The following is a 19,773-nucleotide window of genomic DNA, read 5'->3' on the forward strand; positions in this document are numbered from 1 at the left end:
TATTGTGTTTTCTATTTTATTTTCTTTTCTTTTTTAGCTATCCAATGATGGGAAAGCATCCAATGATCATGGTAGGTAGTGCATATGGCTTGGTAGACCTTTGGTTTGTTGGCTCGATTGGTCCCTGGCTGATGGTGGTTCACGGGTTGGCTGTTTTGGAGCATTTGGTTTTGAGCTGATTCTCTAAGTTGCTTGAGCTGAAGTTTAGTAGCTCATTATTATCCAAAAAGGTACATCATTATGAAGTTTACTTTTGGAGTGGCCTTGTCCCTTCCCCTTCCCCTTTTCTTCTTGTCTCTTGGAAATCCGTGGCTTGTATTAATTGGGGGCTGGATTCTATGCTGTGAATTCATGAGGGAAATTAATGATTTTAATGCTTGACATTACTGTTGGCTGATATTTCTATGCATGGCCTATTTCCGAAATTAAGTCTCCTTGGTTCCTTGAAATTCCCCTTTGATTCCTGTTCTGGCCTCTTCTTTGCCTATAAATTGGAAATGTTGTTATGAAGAAGGGAGTTGATATTTGTGAGCATATTTGCTATTAACCTGCGGGTTTATTCGGAAATCCTGCGGGCCTTTCCAACCTTCGTTTCTCATCCCCTCCGGAAATCCTGCGGGCTCTTTCCACCCTTTCTTCTCGGGCTTCTAACCTCTTTCGTCTCTTCGCAAGTGTCACTCCATCTGTATCCTTCTTCTCAAAGTAAAGCAACTTTAGGGTGTCGTATCAGAGTCGATTTGAAGCATCTATTGAAGAATTGGGCCAATCTTGCAGTGGTGGACCATCGGTTTGCTAGTTCTATGCACTTTACTTATTTAACCTACAAATTCGATGCATGTGAGGAACCCGCTCTGACGGTTGTCTGAGGATAGCGTCTTTTAAGTTTCTTTATTTCTTTTAAAATCTCCTAGCATCTTTTGTTGTGATTGTCAAGTTTTGGGTCGTTTGAGTTTATTTAACAAAGTTTATTTTAAGTTCTTCTCATTTTGTCAATTTTCCTTCTTGTGTGTCTTTTGTGATCAAGAGATATAGGCTCCCTATATCCCTTGTCTACATCACTTATGAAATATGATTATTTTTCATTAAGCATGTGATTGACTGAAAAATAAATATGAAATTGTGCATGTTGATGCAGAGTGCCCAAAATGGTAAAGGTCAACAGAGACAAATGGCAAAGGAGGCTCTTCAGAGCCAATGGTAAAGGAATGGCCAAATGATATGAAAATGTGTACCTGATCAGTACAAACTAAATGGACACCTCCGAGACGAGTGATATAGTAAAAATTATAGATATTATGTTTTATGTATATTTTCTAAGATTATTTGAAAGTTTATATTTGAGGAAATATTATATGAAAGGTTTATGATTGAGGAAAATTTATGAAAAGGTTTATTATACATAAATGTTATGAACTTATGCAATTATTGACCGTCATTTAAAATATTGACCGTCATTTAAAATTTCTTATGAAAAAGATATTTTATTTTAGTTTTATGTAAATTTTTATGAGAAATATGAATTACCTGCTGAGCAAGTAAGCTCACTCATGCTTGTGGAAATCTTTTACAAGAAAACCATCTAAGAAGTGATGACAACGAGACGACAGTACACCTACCGTCATAGAGGACCACATGAAGAAAGATTTTATAATTTTTATATGATATGAAATGTTTTATGTGTTTTTCGTACGACTGTCTGTTCCCGCCCTGTTATTTCGAGCTAGCCTGGCCGGGTCATGACATATTATATATTTAAGAATGCGTGTGTTTACATGCACACACTTGGACACATACAAGCACATGTGTGCCCACATGTTTGCCTGCACACGCATCGCAAAAGTTACTAATATGCCGAGTGATATTAGCAATATGTCAAGTGATAACTATAATAAGAAAATTGATAATCTAAAATAATATTAAGTTGGTATATACCCACCTTAAAGTGGAATAAGATTGGTCAATTTATGCCATTTTAGTCCAAAAAATATCAACGTCATCTCCAAAACTTGTTGGTAAATATTTGAGAGAGAATAAGAGAGGTCAAATGGTCTGTCCAACGCATTGTAAAGTGTTTTGGGCATCAGTGTCCAACACAAGACAATAGCATCTAGAGATGTCCAGCTTCATAGCCACCCTCCATGTCTGAGTATAATTTCATGTCAATTTGTTGTATGAAACACAACTCTTTCCATGAATTTTAATAATTGGAAAATTACTTGAACGGAAAATTTGTAAGAAAGCAAATTTAAAAGGTGAATAAAAAATAGCAAAATTATACATAAATTATTAGAAAATTCATATTTGGTCACATGATTATTCATTTTAAAAATTAGAAATTTATGGATAAGCCTAATTAAGCAACATTAGACATTCACCTTGCGGAAACCAATGGAGATTTCTCCATCATTTTCTGAAGCGGAGAGTTCTAGCTCAACCTTTTCAAGACCTTTACTCACAGCCTGCATTTCTTCAGCTACCATCTTTAATTGAATCTGTTATTCTTCATAGAACTCTTAATCAGAAAAAATAGCAAATAAACAAAGTATTGGAAAGGATTTGAAATTTTCAATTCTATTTAATTCGGGATATATTCACACAATCCTGCATATATACCACGCACAAGCAGAGGTAGATTAGAATCGGCCAAGCCACTTATATATTGGGAGAAGATGGCACACACATACCTTAGATGCCGCTTCCAAATGAATCAAGTCTTTATAAAAGTCTAGCAACTCGGGCATTTTTTCAGCAAGAAGCTACAAGCAAAATTTGATCGATCAAGAAAATGGAAACATGTAAGAGCGACAAATTATACATGGGATGATATAGAAGAAGACAGTTATCTTTTGATACCAAATTGATTTAGATAGAATTGCAGCAATAAGTGTTGTGTAAACTTTCGAAGAAGAAGAGGAGAAAAAGATGAAGAAAAACTCCACGTACACAACAGAAAGCTCTGTAAATACAATTTGGATTAAATGAGGAAGAGAATAGCACTCATAAACGGCCTCATCAATAATTCATTCATCAATAAAATAATGAAATGTTTGTACAAAGTACAAACAATCTTATTTAAAACCAAAAATAAAATTTAGGGAGAGATTATTGTTAGTCATATCACTTAATAGAAATTTTCACCTTATTTGGAGAGCAAGTCTTAAAAACTTAACTAATTTGTAGTCAAGTTTGATTTATTATAATTGGCCTGCGAGAAATTGATCTTGTGTAGGTTTATGTAACATTCCAAAATTTTGAGAGAAAAGAAAAAATATCCTCAAAATTTACCGTCTCAGAATTTAAAAATTTTAAATTTATAAAATCTTACTATTTGTAATAATAATTTTAAAGTATATACACCTATAGGAAATACTAACTCTATAAGCTTGTCTAAATTAAATTTAGTTTTATGAAAATAGTGTTGCAGTTTAAAATTGGTGCATCTAATTTTAACTGGTGCATCTAATTTTTCTTTGGTGGCTCTTTAAAATTTTGAATTTCTTCTTGAAATTCTTCAAATAGTGTTGCAGTTTTAAGAGGCATGATGCAAAATCACACAAATCCAGTGAATACTTCTAAAAAAATAGAAATATGCAAAAGAGTAAAATGATATTTAAGACAAACAAAAATACTTTAAGACTAGAAGAAAGCTTGACTATAAGGCTTCTAAATGAGGAGAGAGTCACAATCCTACAAAGGAAGAAAGAGGACGAAATAAAATACCATGTCAGCCGACTGGGTAATAGAAAATAATTATATTTGAGATCCTAATCAGTCAAAAGATAAAAATCTACCTCAAAGCAAACACTTGCATCAAAGTATTAAATATAAAACAAAATACCAAAATAGATGCTTTCAATGAATGTAAACTGTCTTAATAAAAATATAAATGAACTTATGCTTCAAACTTTGTTCAAGAGGAATGGAATCGCCATGAGCATAAAATATAGCCAAGCAACAACAATTTAGAAAATATTCAAATAGTAAAATTGAAAATGGTATTAATTCTGAACCAAAAAAACGTAAGTATGATGCAGATAATGCTGATTTAGCTCACCTTGCATAAATAATGCATTAAAGTCGATTTGTTATTCCTTGCACGAGTATCGGACAATTTCAGAAGGCTGTCCAGCCTAAAACCCACAGCAGAACCTAGAAAATAAAAAAGAAAAGAAAAGTCCCTTTCAAACTTCTAGTGTTTAGAAAATATGCCAAGAAAGCCATAAACTATAGATGTACCTCTTGCTGTGCCTTGATTCAAAGCATTTCCTAACGTAAGAATAGTCTGCATAATTTGTCGTAATTTGGCAGAACTTTTTACCTAAAATGAAAGACAACTTTGTAATACACAGAGTGAAGTCAAACAAAATTTATGGCGGGTTAAGATTACCTCGGTGGAGGCATCATTAATGATATTCAGATTAGACCGCAGCTCATTCACCTAATGAAATTCAGTAATAATTGAAATACAGGTATACACAAGCATGCTCAAGATACTAATCTCTATAAAATGATTAACATACCTGTGTGGAAAAGGCAATTCTAAAGGAAAATACCCTCAACTTGGATTCTACTCGGGGAACCTTCATGAGCTCAAGAAAGAACTGGCAGGATTGTCAAAATGTTTTTCAGTCAGACTAAAAATGGAAAATGAAGAGAGCTATCAATATTATAAACTACCTGCTCACACTTTCCCAGCATTTCTTTGTTTCCAGAGTAGTTCTGCAAAATTACAGAAGCGAGTAATACAAAAAGTAAATTGAATTTCGCTAGCATGGAAAATTAAATGACATCGGATCTGACTAACAATATTTAGTTTTTGGCAATGTAAAGCAATTGATTAAAGCATGATTGAGCAATCTTTAAAATAATGTCAGATCGACATACCCATCAACATAAACATTAGAGACATTCAGCTTAAAGTTGAATGGGGAAAATGAGATCACAATTTACAAACCTCAACATTTTCTTCATGCTCTAAATGGCATTGTCATGGTAGGCATGTTGACCAATTATTATTTAAGATAATTAAATAACTCACCGGCCCATGTCATCCCACCCATTTCCCTCGACTCTCTCGCACTCACATTTGCACCAACCCAAAGTTTTGAATCAATTGACAAAAAATAAGTGATAAGTCGAGCAGGAGCTGGTTTGGAGAAGGCATCGGCTAGTTCATGAGCAAGCAAAGTTGAGGAAGCCATGATTTGAAGCTCATTGGAAAAAGTATTTGACAGGTCCAATCATGTGTTATGAAGAAGAGAAGATCATGGTATAGCTACCCGGCAAAGGCTAGAAGTGTTCAGCCGCACGTGGAGTAGAAGAAAAAGCATGTGCTCGCACATGAAGGATTGATGGGATTCACGACATGCAAAGGAAGAGGCATTCATGAGACTTATGGGCTTATGCTAAATATACCCAAAACCCAGATTTAATAAATCCAAATTTAAGGTAAAATGATGGAGAAATGGGATTTAAAACTTCATAAGATTTAAAATTTTATTGTCCCACATTAAAAAAAATAAGGAAAACAAAAAGAAATAAGAAGAGAAAGAAAAAAAGTGAGAAGAAGACAAAAAAGAGAAGGAAAAAAGAGAATTAAAAAAAATGAAGAAAGAGGGTTTGTATTTTGAGCTCTCCATAACATCGCCACTGCCTTGTTATTTACAAAGTTGCTTTGCACGAAAGTACAAAATGAAAAGCAAGCTCAGGCCTCCATGTAAGTACCCATACACAACTTCTTGACATGGCGGGAAATATTTTATACTTATGTATTTCGTGCAAGCCATCCAAAGTAATCCATATACGAATTCTATGAAATGGTGAGAAGGCTTATTCACGGCTTTCTTGGTGCGGAGGAAGTAGCAGACCTAGACTGCCAAAAAATTAAGTAAATGCACACTTATTTCTTGATGCAGTGAAATTTTATTTTATAAAATTTGTGAGGTAAAGATAAATAAACGTCTTTCTTAGCATGATCAGGGTAGAGGACAGGATCATAATGTTTACACCACCCATACACACCTTTCATGGTATGATAGGCAAGCCTAATGACAAGTCCTGAAATAACGAACTTAAATGAATTTATGAACCCAAAACCACGAAGTAAGGAAAAATAAAAACTTCAAAATGGCATAAAAGTGGTGCTTAAAAAACTAGAAATGAATAAAAATTGAACACGGGACCAGATTTGTAGGGGACTTATGATGAACTTGAAATAGAGCTTACGAGCACAAAACCTCCCCACTACTCCTAAGAGCTCTTTTGAACACTCAGAAATCTCACTAACACACTTGCTAAATTGAGCTTGTAATGACAATGAAATAAGATGGATTTCTATTTATAGACAGAAAAATGATTCCCTGCAATGCCCACCCAAGTAAAATATAAGTCACATACAAACAAATTGGCTCTTTCAAAACTCGTAATGAATTCCAACTCCTATAATTCGCAATTGGATCAACAATACACACCCAAGCAAATAAAAAGCGATCAATAATGAACTCAAAAATGCAAAGTCAAGTGTGTTTCAAGGATAATGAATTCACATGAATAATTGACACATCAGGTCCATGCACACCTCAAACAATTGTGACTTCAATAGAATAGCTTTAAGACGTTAAATTGGTCTAGCCGACTACGCATCACTGGTTATATAAGTGTTTTAATCAGCATATGCATCAATCATTAAAAGGAGGTGATATATGTCTCAAAATGCATCATGCTCCCGCAAGCATTTTTTTCTAAATAAGATGAACGGTTCATTTTTGTGTGTCATGGGTTGTAGGGTCATTTTGTAAAGACTGCACGTCAAAACATTAAAAGAAAATTTTTCTGCATGTACTCTAATAAGTGTGGCCAAATCCAAAGAATGCTACAAGAACTAAAAACAAAATGAATTGTCATGCTATGAGAACCGTACAATCATTTTAAAACACATGCAATTACTTTAAAATATTTACAAACCCACATTTAAAGATCAAAATTATTAGTATGTTGCATGATGTTCTCAAGCGAGCCATCTTGCCTATATGGCAGGGTCGTAAGTCCCACATTTTAAATCTGATCCTAATAAGGACTAGAGTCAACAAGACTTGAACCACATGACCAGAATCCATTGATGAGCCAAAAATAACACAACTTTTCATTTTATGTTTGCATAATGTTCTCAAAGCCCCTTTAACAAAATAAATATATTTTCAAAAGAAAAGCAAACTCCTGATCGCATACCTACAAGACAAAATCATAAGTGCTAATGTAGAGACAAACCAACATATAAAAGGTAGAGTTGACAAGATCTGTAACATAAATATGCCCATAAACCTTGAGTAAATAAACATGTAATCCAAATCCTAAAAAAATCAAGTACAACCATTCAGATAGCACCATGATTAACCTTTTTGTCATAAATAATAACCAAAGATAGTTTATTTTAAAAATAAAGTTCTCTACATGTAAAAACAAGTTTTTTAAAATATCAAACCCCATGATGGGCATGCTCAACTTAAATCATAATCAGAGGTGGTTTATTCTAGAAATCAAGTTATCTACCTGACATGACAAGTGTTTTCAAATATCAAACCCCAATAAAGACCGCATTGACAAGAAATATCAACAGGAAAGAATCCTATTTTATAAATGTCCATAAATCCCATAACAAATTATTTGCAGCTTAAATCATGCTAAAAGTATAAAAATCTTATATTCATAAAATTTTAGAAATATTTCAAGCAAAATTAATCATCACAAGCTTAAAGCAACAATCGTTCACCCTTCGCAATGTTGATACAATTTTCGTATCAACTCGACTCTGATTGAGTTGAATCGGATATGTCGGTTTTGATTGAACCTAATCAACTCAAGTGAGCCCTGTTGAACCCAAATCGACTCCAATTAAGTTCAATTGAATTCAAAATCAAATCGGTTTTGATTCGAGCCCAATTGCATAAAATTGACTCGATCAAATTAAATTAAATAGATCCAAATTGGGCTCAAATCTACTTCCAATCAGCTGTTTAAAATCAACGGCTCCAATTCTTTTGAAATTTTCTCCTTGTGTGTGCAGCTTTTCGCGTCAAATCCCATAGGACCAATTAATCAAGAAGAAGATCCTTCCAAATTCAAGAAAATGAGCGTCTTAGGATTTATCTGCTTTTTGCGTGCATCCTAGAGAAGTCGAGAGAGGGAGAGAGGCCTTCTTTCATTCCTACGTGCGTCCAAAGGAAAGAAATTGAGAGCCTTCTACGTGCTCTCTGCATGTACGCATTCAACCCGAGTGGACAGGATAAAATCAAGAGGCAGCAGACTCGGGAGTATGTTCGAGATATCAAGAGCGAAGCCGAGCGAATAGCCCTTCTAGCATGCATGCGACCTAGAGAAACACAGGAGCTTCTTCTATTGCCCTTAGATTGAGAGAGGGAAATTCCTCTTTATTGTTGTCATTTTTCCAAGCAAAAGAGCACAAACTTGCTATTTGCTCTCTTTAAACAAAAAGAGGGAGGGCATGAGGACAGAGGAGGCATTTTGAGGTCGTTTGCTTGTTGCAGGAGATTTTTCTTCCTCACATGCCAACTTTGGCAAGCTCGTGGCAGCGGAAGGCAGCACCTAAAGACGTTTGGACAACAAACTCGTTCCTTCATCTCCTGCATTCTCTCTTTTTCAAGGCGAGAGCATACCGGCTTGCACTATAACGTGCTCCGGTGAGATATATATCTCAAAACATAAAAAACTTAGGTCTATCGGCCTCTTGAATGTGTGATTGACGCTCCCAACAATGATAGGACCTTGTAGTAGCTTAATTTGTGCTCTCCAAAAACTCAAATATTTGTTGTCCTCTTAAAAAAATTATGAAAATATGATAATTTCGCACAATTTTTTCTCATTTAAGAGTCAAAAGAGGAAGGCGGCAAAGCGTCGGTTGTTAAACTTGTCTCTAATATCCCTAGCATGAATGAAATAGCATTCATTTTGCATTCCAACACTGTCTACGATAAAACACTAGGTTAAACGTTTTTTAATTTAAAATCAAATGTTAGATTGTATGTTTTCCAAATATTGCAAGTTACATATATTCCTACCCAATATTTGTGTTGTGCCAAAAATGACAGCTTATAGAACTTCACATTTGATAAAGCTTGTGGATATTTCTAGAGTTTTGTTGGAGGCTCAAAGTTATATTTGATTGATTGACGAGACGATTAAATTATTGTAAGATTTCTTGTATGGTTCAATGGCTTGTGTTGCAAAACCTACAAAAAAATAAAATTAATCAAATGTAAATTTATTGTTTTACAAAATTTGAAATAATCATGCATAGTCAATGTGTCTCATATAGAAATCCCTCATTTAAGCATAAAATAAGAAAACAATTTATATTCAGTAAGTCAGCATATGAATGCCTATATGATCAGGCATCTTGGTCTTAAAAATAAATTGCAAGTTATATCCTTTAAATCAAAACAGCATCCCTATCTTCATATGCATTAAGACCAGACCTCATGATTTTAAAAGCGTTTAGGTGGGTTTAGCTGGTGGTATTTTCCAAGCAAAGTTGTAAATCTAAAGGTCAGACTAACTTATGCTACATGTGAGGTATAAATTCATAACTCCCCTACACTCTGTTAGACTTAAATTTGAGTTACTACCCTTCAGCAGTCATCACCTTAGATCTAGGATCAACATATGAGGGCTTATGAGATTAGAGTCAACCTTAGCCTCGAATCTTAGATCTAAGCTAAAGAGTATTGAGGGAAAGTGCCTCGAACCTGAGTCTAACATAGTGTAACGGATTTATAAACCTACACCTCACATAAGGAATAAATCAGTCCAACCTTTAGTTTTACAAACCAGCCTAGAAAGAGTCGCCAGTTAAACCCATATAAATGTGTTAAAAAACATGAGGTCCGATCTTAATGCATATGAAAATCATGAAAGTTGTGTTGATTAAGAGGATATAACTTACAATTTTCTTTTAATCCAAGATGCCTAATCAAGTGGGTAAGCATATGTTAACTCAAAGCAGATTTTTTTATTATTTGGTCCTTAAAAGAAGACTTTCTACATGAGACACACAAGCCATGCATGATTATTTTAAATTTTATAAAACACCAAATTTGCATTTGATTAATCCTACTTATTGTAGTTTTGCAACACAAGACATTGAAACATACAAGCAACCCCACAATAATTTAATCGTCTTTTGAATCAATCAAATATAATTTTGAGCACCCAACAAAGCTCTAGAAATATCCATAAGTTCTACCAAATGTAAACTCCTACAACCTATGTCATTTTTTGCACAATACAATAATTGTGTAGGAATAAAAGTAACTTCCAATATTTGAAAAACATATAATATAATATTTGATTTTAAATAAAACAACCTAGAGTTTGATCATATGCGATGATGTTGGAATGCAATATAAATGCTATTTCATTCAGGATAAGGATTAGTGGGCATAAGTCCAACAACTCGGTGCCTCATTGTCTTTCTCTTTTGACAATCACATGAGAGTAAATTCTGAAAAATCACTGGATTTCCATAACTTTTTCAAGAGGACAACAGACATTTGGGTTTTCGAAGAGCACGAAAGAAACTATATCAGAAGCATGAATCACACATTCAAGAGGCTGATAGACATAGGTTTTCTAAGTTTTGAGGGATATATCTCACTAGAGCAAGTCACTGTACAAGTCGGTATGCTCTTGCCTTAAAAAGGTGCGAAAGCAGCAGTTGAAGGGACAGGTTTGTTATCCAAGTTACTTTAGGAGCTATCTTCCGCTACCCAGAAAAATCCCAAGAAGCTCAATTTCATTGATTTGGAAGGATATTGATGCAAGCAAAAATTAGGACAACCCCCTAATTTTGTAAGCAAAATAAGACTCTTCCTAGGACAATAAGAAGGATACAAAGACACAAAAATAACAACTTTATAACATATAAAAAGTGCACTTACAACTTCCTAAAATTACTTTTAACTCTTGACGCTTACAAACTTAAGAAATAAAAAACAAACACAAAAAGCTGCAATTCCATCGTTTGAGAAGAAGGATACAAGTGGAGTCGAACTTGCGGATAGAAGAAGATAAGAAGCTGAGACGATGAAAGCATAACTCGCAAGTTATCCTAGAAGAAGGAGAAGGGGATACATAGCTCGCAAGCTATCAAAACCCACAGGTTTTCTTCCAAAAATTATCACCATAAACTCTCTTTTTTTCTTTACCAAACACCTTATATTTATAAGCCAGACAACCCAAAACAGCACTTGAAAACCCACCAAAAAGGGGCAGCATTCACTCCAAAAACAGCAACCTAACAGCCACAGAAATTCTAGGTAAAAGCAGCCATGGGAAAGGAGCAGGCACCCAGGAAATCGGGACAGATCAGGGGAAGCAGAATAGCCCACGGGAAGGAGCAGGGAACAACCACGGGAAAAAGTAACCAGGGAGGAAACCAAAGGGGTTGCATAGGAACCGGACCAACAGCCAAGCAGGGAACTGGAACAGCAGTTAGGGGACCAGAACAGACAATAAAATGGGGAGGAATCATCCATGGGAAAGAGAGCTAGGTGGGGGAACCAAAGGGGCAGCAAATGGGGGGAATGAACCTCAATTTATGGAGTGTCTTGGTGTCATATGAGTTCTGTTTTGAGTTATGTTTTTTTGGAGTCATAGTCCATGCAATCAGCCTTCAGAAGCCTCAGGACAAGATTCAAAGCAAACTCAAGCTTCATCGGGAGATGAACAATTTCAATTGGAGGAGAATTGATGTAGGCAAGCTTTGGGTTGCTTGTTGTCTCTCGATTTGGGCCTTGGCTGCTCTCGGGTTGGGCTTTGGCTGCACTGGTTTTGAGCTGAAATCTTGGGGTCTTCATGGTGCTAGCTCGTTAATATGAAAAGGTTCCTTCCTTGGCTGTTTCCCGTGGCTGCCTCTTCCCCTTCTTGTGTCTCCTCGATTTTCTTTACCCTGAATACTGCATTTCTTTCAAAAATTGTGTCAATTTACTAATTTTTAATATGATGCATGGTTACTTGCATGCATACATAAATACACAAATATTGGGTCACCGAATGGCGGTGAGATGGAGTTTTGATGCAAGCGAAAATTTGGGAGAAAGCCCCAAATTTTTGCAAGCAAAAACAAAAGCTTCCTAGATAAAAAGAAAATTATATAAAATACTCAAAACTAAACAAAATGCGACAAATTTCAACTTTTATAAGATAAAAGGCTGAGAGCTAGGTAGGGGAACCAAAGGGGCAGCAAATGGGGGAATGAACCTCAATTTATGGAGTGTATTTGGTGTCAGATGAGTTCTGTTTTGAGTCATGTTTTTTTTTAGTCACAGTCCATGCAATCAGCTTTCAAAAGCCTCAGGACAAGATTCAAAGCAAACTCAAGCTTCATCATGAGATGAACATTTTCAACCGGAGGAGAATTGATGTAGGCAAGCTTTGGGTTGCTTGTTGTCTCTTGATTTGGGCCTTGGCTGCTCTCAGGTTGGGCTTTGGCTGCACTGGTTTTGAGCTGAAATCTAGGGGTCTTCATGGTGCTAGCTCATTAATATGAAAAGATTCCTTCCCTGGCTGTTTCCCGTGGCTGCCTCTTCCCCTTCTTGTGTCTCCTCGATTTTCTTTACCCTGAATATTGCATTTTTTTCAAAAATTGTGTCAATTTACTAATTTTTAATATGATGCGTGATTACTTGCATGTATACATGAATGCATAAATACACAAATATTGGGTCACCGACTAGCGGTGAGGTGGAGTTTTGATGCAAGTAAAAATTTGGGAGAAAGCCCCAAATTTTTGCAAGCAAAAACAAAAGCTTCCTAGATAAATAGAAAATTATATAAAATACTCAAAACTAGACAAAATACGATAAATTTTAACTTTTATAAGATAAAAGACTGAGAGCTAGGTGGGGGAACCAAAGGGGAAGCAAATGGAGGAATGAATCTCAATTTAAGGAGGGACTAAAAAGGCTCTCTACAAGACATTAATGAGCTGATTCTAGTAGAGGACCTAGAATCTCTCAAAATTTATAATTCAAAATATTTTGACCCCCCATTTGCCTACGTCAATTCTCTTCCGGTTGAAATTACTCATCTCCCGATGAGATGTCTTCAAAATTTTGGATATCCGATATTTCAGAACCTCTCGATTCCACAAACTCACCTGACACTCACATACATGACACCAAGACCTATGATATACTAACTTGCTCTAATACCAAATTGATGCAAGCAAAAATTAGGACAACCCCCTAATTTTTGCAAGCAAAATAAGACTCTTCTTAGGACAATAAGAAGAATACAAAGACACAAAAACAACAACTTTATAACATATAAAAAAAGCACTTACAACTTCCTAAAATTACTTTCATCAACTCTTGACGTTTACAAGCCTAAGAAATAAAAACAAACACCTAAAGTTGCAATTCCATCGTTTGAGAAGAATGATACAAGTGGAGTCGAACTTGCGGATAGAATAAGGAGATAAGAAGCTGAGACGAAGAAGGCATAACTCAGCAAGTTATCCTAGAAGAAGGAGAAGGGGATACATAGCTCACAAGCTATCAAAACCCACATGTTTTCTTCCAAAAATTATCACCATAAACTCTCTTTTCTTTACCCAAACACCTTATATTTAGCGGAGAAATGGGGCAGCCAAATAGCCCAAAACAGCACTTGAAAAATCACCAAAAAGGGGCAGCATTCACTCCAAAAACAGCAACCTAACAGCCACAGAAATTATGGGTAAAAGCAGCCACGGGAAAGGAGCAGGCACCCAGGAAATCGGGACAGATCAGAGGAAACAGAACAGCCCACGGGAAGGAGCAGGGAACAGCAACGGGAAACAGCAACCAGGGAGGAAACCGAAGGCGCTGCATAGGAACCGGACCAGAAGCCAAACATGGAACTGGAACAGCAGCTAGGGGATCGGAACAGACAATAAAAGGAGGAGGAATCAGCCATGGGAAGGAGAGCTAGGTGGGGAAACCAAAGGGGCAGCAAATGGGGGGAATGAACCTCAATTTATGAGCTAAAAAGACTCTCTACTAGAAATTAATGAGCTGATTCTATTAGAAGACCTATAAGCTCTCCAAATTTATAATTCAAAATGTTTTGACCCCCCCATTTACCTACATCAGATATTCTGCTCAACAACCTAGTGTTGTGGGATTTGGCAAAAAAGCAGCGCACATAGGGATCAAATTTCAAAGGGATCATAGTTGTTGATCATAAACATCCGATTGGAAGAAGATTTGAGCCCAAATTAAGCCAGATTTGAATCGATTTGGGCCTGATTTAATTTGATCAACTCAATATTATGAAATTGGACTCGAATTGAAGCATATATGATTTAATTTGAATTCAATTGAGCTTAATTGGCCTCAATTTGGGTCCAAGTTGAGTTGATTTGAGTTTGACGGAGCTCAAATAAGTTAATCGGATTCAATCAAAACCCAATGGGTCTGATTAAACTCAATCGGAGTCATCGACACGAGAATTATGTCAAAACGTGACAATTTGTCGAGGGTGACAAATTTAAGATAACCTCGACTCACGAAGAGTAAATGTCATATAAAGCATATAACTATAATCATTGTCAATAGATTTCGCTCCAATAAAGATGTGGCATTTGTCCTCTAATAAGATGATTTTGATGCCAAATAGCAACACTAAATAATAGTTATAAAAAGAGAACTTTGATAGAGTAGTTCTGTCGAAAAATGGCAACATTAAATAATTAATTAAGCGAAAGCCAAATTGACCCCAATGACTTAAATCTCAAAGTGATGAATCATAGAGGACACTTGATACAATACAAAGCTCTATATTAGTTAAGGATGGCTTGAAAGTGTCCTCACAGATAAACAGCCACCACGTCTACAAAATTCTCTTAAACAATGCAACCAATTGCATCTGCCAAGGACTAATCGATCAAGTTAGGTCAACTGCCTTTGCTAGTTAAGTAGACTCAAGTTCATGACAAAAAGAGATGTGGGGATCATGGGAACTTAATTGGGTTCATTATCATTTCCGCCATCATCCATTTTAAACTAATGGTGGTATGTTTTCATCTATTCAATAGCAAAATCAAATAGTTACAAACATAAGCTAAGTGTTTAGTGTTTAAAAACTAGCTTTAATTGAAAGTTTTCTCCATCACTAAGTGGGTAGTTAACATTAAGGCTTGCGCCAATGAGAAATCGAGAACAAAATCTTAGAATAGCTGAATCCAATCTGTTTTATGAAAATTTACCAAAATCTTCTATGGTTTTATATATCTATTCCAAAACTAATTAGATAATGGGACCAGCCACAATAAAGGAAAAAACCAATCAAGCTATGTTATGATCATGAGGAATTACTCATAAATCCCTGAAATTAAAAAAAATGACTGGTTACTTTCATATGAAAATCATTCTAATTAAAAAAAATCATTAAAGCATGATTGAGCAATCTTTAAAATAATGTCAAAGACATACCCTTCCACATTAACATTAGAGAATTTTTGGGGCTATTAGGTTTGATGACAAGTGTTAAGTATTTCAAATGTAGCATTTTTCGAATTTTGATATTGGTTTGATGAAAAAAAAAACAGAGTTAGATTTTAGTGAATTCCAAATTCACTACCGTCAATCAGAATCGTCGACGGCCCACTACTATTGTTGAGCTTTAAACTACATTCATTTGACTTTCAAAACAAATAATAAAAGTAATCACCTCCATTTGTTTTACATTCATCCAAATAACTCTAAATATTTAAATATATTGCATTTTTTTACATTGTATTTCAATTTACTCTACATTTTGTTTTCAGCAAAACAAACAACCCCTTGGTGTAAACTGTAAAGTTGAGCAAGGAAAATGTGATCTCTGTTGTCAAACCCCAACAGTTTCTTCCTGCTTTGAATAGTATTGTAATGGTATGTAACTTTATTTTCCTAATTTTTTCAAACCATCATTTACAGTTTTTGATGCGGGCATCGGCACGAAAATCTGGCGCATCTATCACAGGAGGCGTCCCCGAGCATCTCCTCCTACCCGTTCTACATCAGTTTTACATATATTACAAAACAATTTTTATAATGGAAAATGGAACAAACCATAAATACAGGCAAAAAACAATTCAAGCTATGTTATGTTCATGGGAAATTACCAATAAGTTCACAAATTTTTCCCAAGATCCCCACCCCACAAACACAGAAAATAATTACATAATTCAATCACTCCAAATCTGTGGAAATGCCCAAACTAACACAAGAACTCATATCCCACTGCGCTCAAAAGAACAATTTCCATAAACATCCAGCCTATTATAATAAATTACTTCACCAAGATGCTGATGGACTTGCTTGCTCATAAAATGCAAAGTTTCATTGACAAATCCAACATGCAAGCTTCGTAACTAGCCATTTTTTAACCAGAGCTCCACCATCCCAACCCTGCCAAACAGCAATAATCCAAAAATCTTTTCGTTGAAAGAACTAATCACAATAGTTAGGAGAAAAGTGCCCAACTTTTCATGAAATGATAAGAAGAAAACCAAGTCTTATTAAAACATTTCAAAGTGCTTTTACTTCAGGGCTACATTTTTTCATTGCATCGTATATTTTAGTGCGGTGTACCCATGTAGCTTGGTTACATGCTTCATAAACTAAACCTCAATTGAGTACTTTTAGTCCTTTTAGTCCTTTTTACCTTTTATTAAGCAGCAAGAACAAAGTATATTTATTCAGTGAGTACATATGCAAAACTCAGCATGTTAATTGAAGTATGACAGCAGACAAGAGCGAGGGCCAAAAGTATTTTGAAAAACTCAGTTTATTCATGAATTACCATAGTAACACAGTAAGTCCTTATATTGAAAGGTCCCCCGAGGAAAACTATTTTAATATCTCTCATTAACAAGTGAGAAAACAATGAAGCAAATGACATCTAAATTCTTCTTAACTCCAACTAATTAAATAATTCATAAGAATAAATCATCAAACAAATGAAATTTGGCCGTAAATGACACTCAAAGTAAATTCAAAGAAGCTCTGGACAGCCCCATTACCATGTTTTGTAGAGAATCTTTTTGGGCTTCTGAGACCATTTGAAAGAACAAAAACGTACAAAAATGCATGAAAGAATTATCGTTGAATGGAAAGTTTAACTGTCCCTTCAAAATAAAACTGATTTACAAAACGGCAATTCAAAGAAAAAATAAAAGGAGACCAACCTTGAGCATTTCCATTTCTTCTTTGGTTGGACAAAACTTGATGAGATTTTCAACTTGATCAATATCCAAAGCCGTAGTATCCAAAGCTAAAACAGCATTCTGCAGATCAAAATAAAGCACGTATAACAAATTTACCTCTAACCATTCAATATCCCAAAACACAGGTTTTGCATATGCTTAAACGCAGCAAACTCAAACCAATAGTTTTCACAGTCCACACAAATAAGCAAATATGAAAATCAAACATAATAGTTCCCTCGTCTTCTCTGTACAATATTAGATGAACTTCAGTGTATAATCTAAAAAAAGTAACATTTCTAACAATAACAAGAAAGTAAAAGTAAAAGTCCCTCCATTTGTTAACTGTTTCCAAATTTAAATCAACGATCCTGCGGTTGAAGTTTCTCAAAATCAGTCAGTCTTTTAGAATAAAAAACTCCCTGAAGAGATGCTTTTCGATGTAAATAACATAATTGGTAATAAGATCAAAAACATAATCTGAATCTGATCTATTTACATAAAGTATGTACATATCTAGCCAGCTCCATCAGAGAGATCCGCAACAGGGTTCTAATCAACCTGCACTGGGTCAATGTGTTGTGTCCTGAAAACTAAAGTCACCCTCTTGTTTGGATGGAAAACCTGGACACTTGCTAGGAATAAAATTTTGATTAAGAAAATTTTCTTCAGCAAAAGCAGAAAAAAAAATGTGGCGTAGAAATACTTTTTGAAAAAACTATTATGGAAAAAGCAGAAAAGCATATGCCATACCAAATGAAGCCTTGACAAGAAGGGAAATATCTCAAAGGAAAAAGGTGCAAAAAGAAACGTAGACCACAAATCAGTGAAGTCTCATACGTACTAAAAGTAATATCACATGAAAATTAAAATCATCACACATTACAAATTTGCCAAAGCTAAAAACATTCTTTCAGAAGATACCGTTAAAGCCAACTTTCCATTCAGAAATCAATGGGTAAATTGAATAAATCCAGAAAAAAATGTCTGCTTTACATATTTTATATAAAAACTTGATAAGGGGAATGGCAATGAATAGAATGTTCAGCACACTTTGGTGATAATTGATATACAGGGGTAAGGGTGTCTCACCCAAACACAATTATACTGCGTGAACATCACATTGACTGATTTAAGATATTACATCGATGTCTCAAAAATCTTAGGTTAAGGGAATGCACTTTCTTCTCTTAGCCTAAAAATATCTAGAAGTTCGATACAGACTTCTTAGGTTACATGTAATGTAAAGTAAAATGTAGCAATAACGGCAACAAAGTCACTGAGACAAAGAAAAGGAGAAAAACGTGAAGGGAAACTCAGTGCTTAACTTGGAGCGATCCAAATACAGACTTTGAATAAAGAGGAAGGAGAAATCAGTCAGGAAACAGTAACCTTATCTTTATTAGATTTAAACTTATAAAAAAAGAAATAAGGAAAATTTTAACCTAAATTGATTGGGATTCTAAAAGGCCATGAAGATAGTCAAATTCAAATCAGTGTTAGCTGATTTGGCTAAATAATCAATTAACATGAATGATATTACATCAACTCCCTATCGTGCAAATGACCGAACCTATCTCCGCGTTCGGACGCCAATAGAAAGCGGACATCTGGCTGAATACAAGTGCGATTTTTTAATATAATATTTTTGCTTTATGTCTTGTCAGCCCGAACGACCCGACCCAGTAACCCGGCGATGATTTGAATTCAACACTACAAGAATGGAAACGAAGCATTTTTACTATTCACTCGACATTTCTACTTCTCTGTCACTCTCGGCTCTCTGCTCTCGGACTTCTACGATACCTTCCATGCTACAATACCTTCTTCCCGCCGGCGGTAGACGATGACATAGGAGAAATACTTTAGCAATTAGAAAAGGTAATGTTGCGCCTTGGTTGCGCATGACGTGCGCTTTTGGTTGCGCTTCAGTTCTGTTATATTTTAAATTTTAGGGTTTTGTTAATGTTTTACATAGCAGTGTTTGTTCAATGTGATCTTAAAATGTTATTGTATGGATCTTAAATGAAAGAAACAAATGATGCGAAACAAAATTTTTAACTTGCGCTTTACTAAAATTCTTTTTTTTTCCAGATGTCGTATCAAAAGCCAGTTACTTCTCGATGTTATGTTACAACTTTCAGAAAAACTTGTGATGCTTTTGTAGAGATAACCGATGAAGAACTTGAGCAGACTTTAAAGAATTTGAACATTTATCAGTTTCAAAAGTTTCCAGCATTCCAACAGTGTATACCACTTCTTTTTGAGATTCTAAAATTTGGAGTTCTGCTGATGAAGGCTTCATTGTCAATGTCCACTTAAATTTACTTCAGACGATGTTGCTTTGTTGATAGATATGATTTTGAATAAGGAATTATGAATATGTTTTTTTACTTTAAATGTAAATGTAACATGTACAAAAATTTCTGACAGGTATGCCTAACAAAGGTGAAGATATCAAATGGAGGATTGATCCCCTAATTGGACCTCTAACAACTAAAATAAAAATTGAAATGTCAAAATTAGAT

General features: G+C 35.1%; 1 protein-coding gene across 10 annotated transcripts in view; it reads right to left on the minus strand.

Moving 5' to 3' along the window:
* The window catches only part of LOC110103351 (formin-like protein 3), a 78,585-nt gene that overhangs the window by 32,963 nt on the left and 25,849 nt on the right, over window positions 1-19,773 (minus strand). For 7 of the 10 annotated variants that reach the window (XM_028699484.1, XM_020832021.2, XM_020832022.2 and 4 more), the window contains exons 9-16: window positions 17,228-17,326; window positions 4,678-4,719; window positions 4,521-4,601; window positions 4,388-4,438; window positions 4,237-4,318; window positions 4,055-4,149; window positions 2,685-2,756; window positions 2,376-2,492 (exon numbers count right to left, since the gene is read on the minus strand). In XM_028699484.1, the coding sequence (XP_028555317.1) occupies window positions 2,376-2,492; window positions 2,685-2,756; window positions 4,055-4,149; window positions 4,237-4,318; window positions 4,388-4,438; window positions 4,521-4,601; window positions 4,678-4,719; window positions 17,228-17,326 (639 nt within the window). Of the gene's footprint in view, window positions 1-2,375; window positions 2,602-2,684; window positions 2,757-4,054; window positions 4,150-4,236; window positions 4,319-4,387; window positions 4,439-4,520; window positions 4,602-4,677; window positions 4,720-12,271; window positions 12,634-17,227; window positions 17,327-19,773 lie in introns of those variants that run through there. The other 3 variants (XM_020832024.2, XM_020832023.2, XM_028699485.1) reach the window with 3 other exon arrangements.

This window comes from Dendrobium catenatum, unplaced genomic scaffold (assembly GCF_001605985.2).
Source record: "Dendrobium catenatum unplaced genomic scaffold, ASM160598v2 fragScaff_scaffold_1297, whole genome shotgun sequence".
NCBI classification, from domain to species: domain Eukaryota; kingdom Viridiplantae; phylum Streptophyta; class Magnoliopsida; order Asparagales; family Orchidaceae; genus Dendrobium; species Dendrobium catenatum.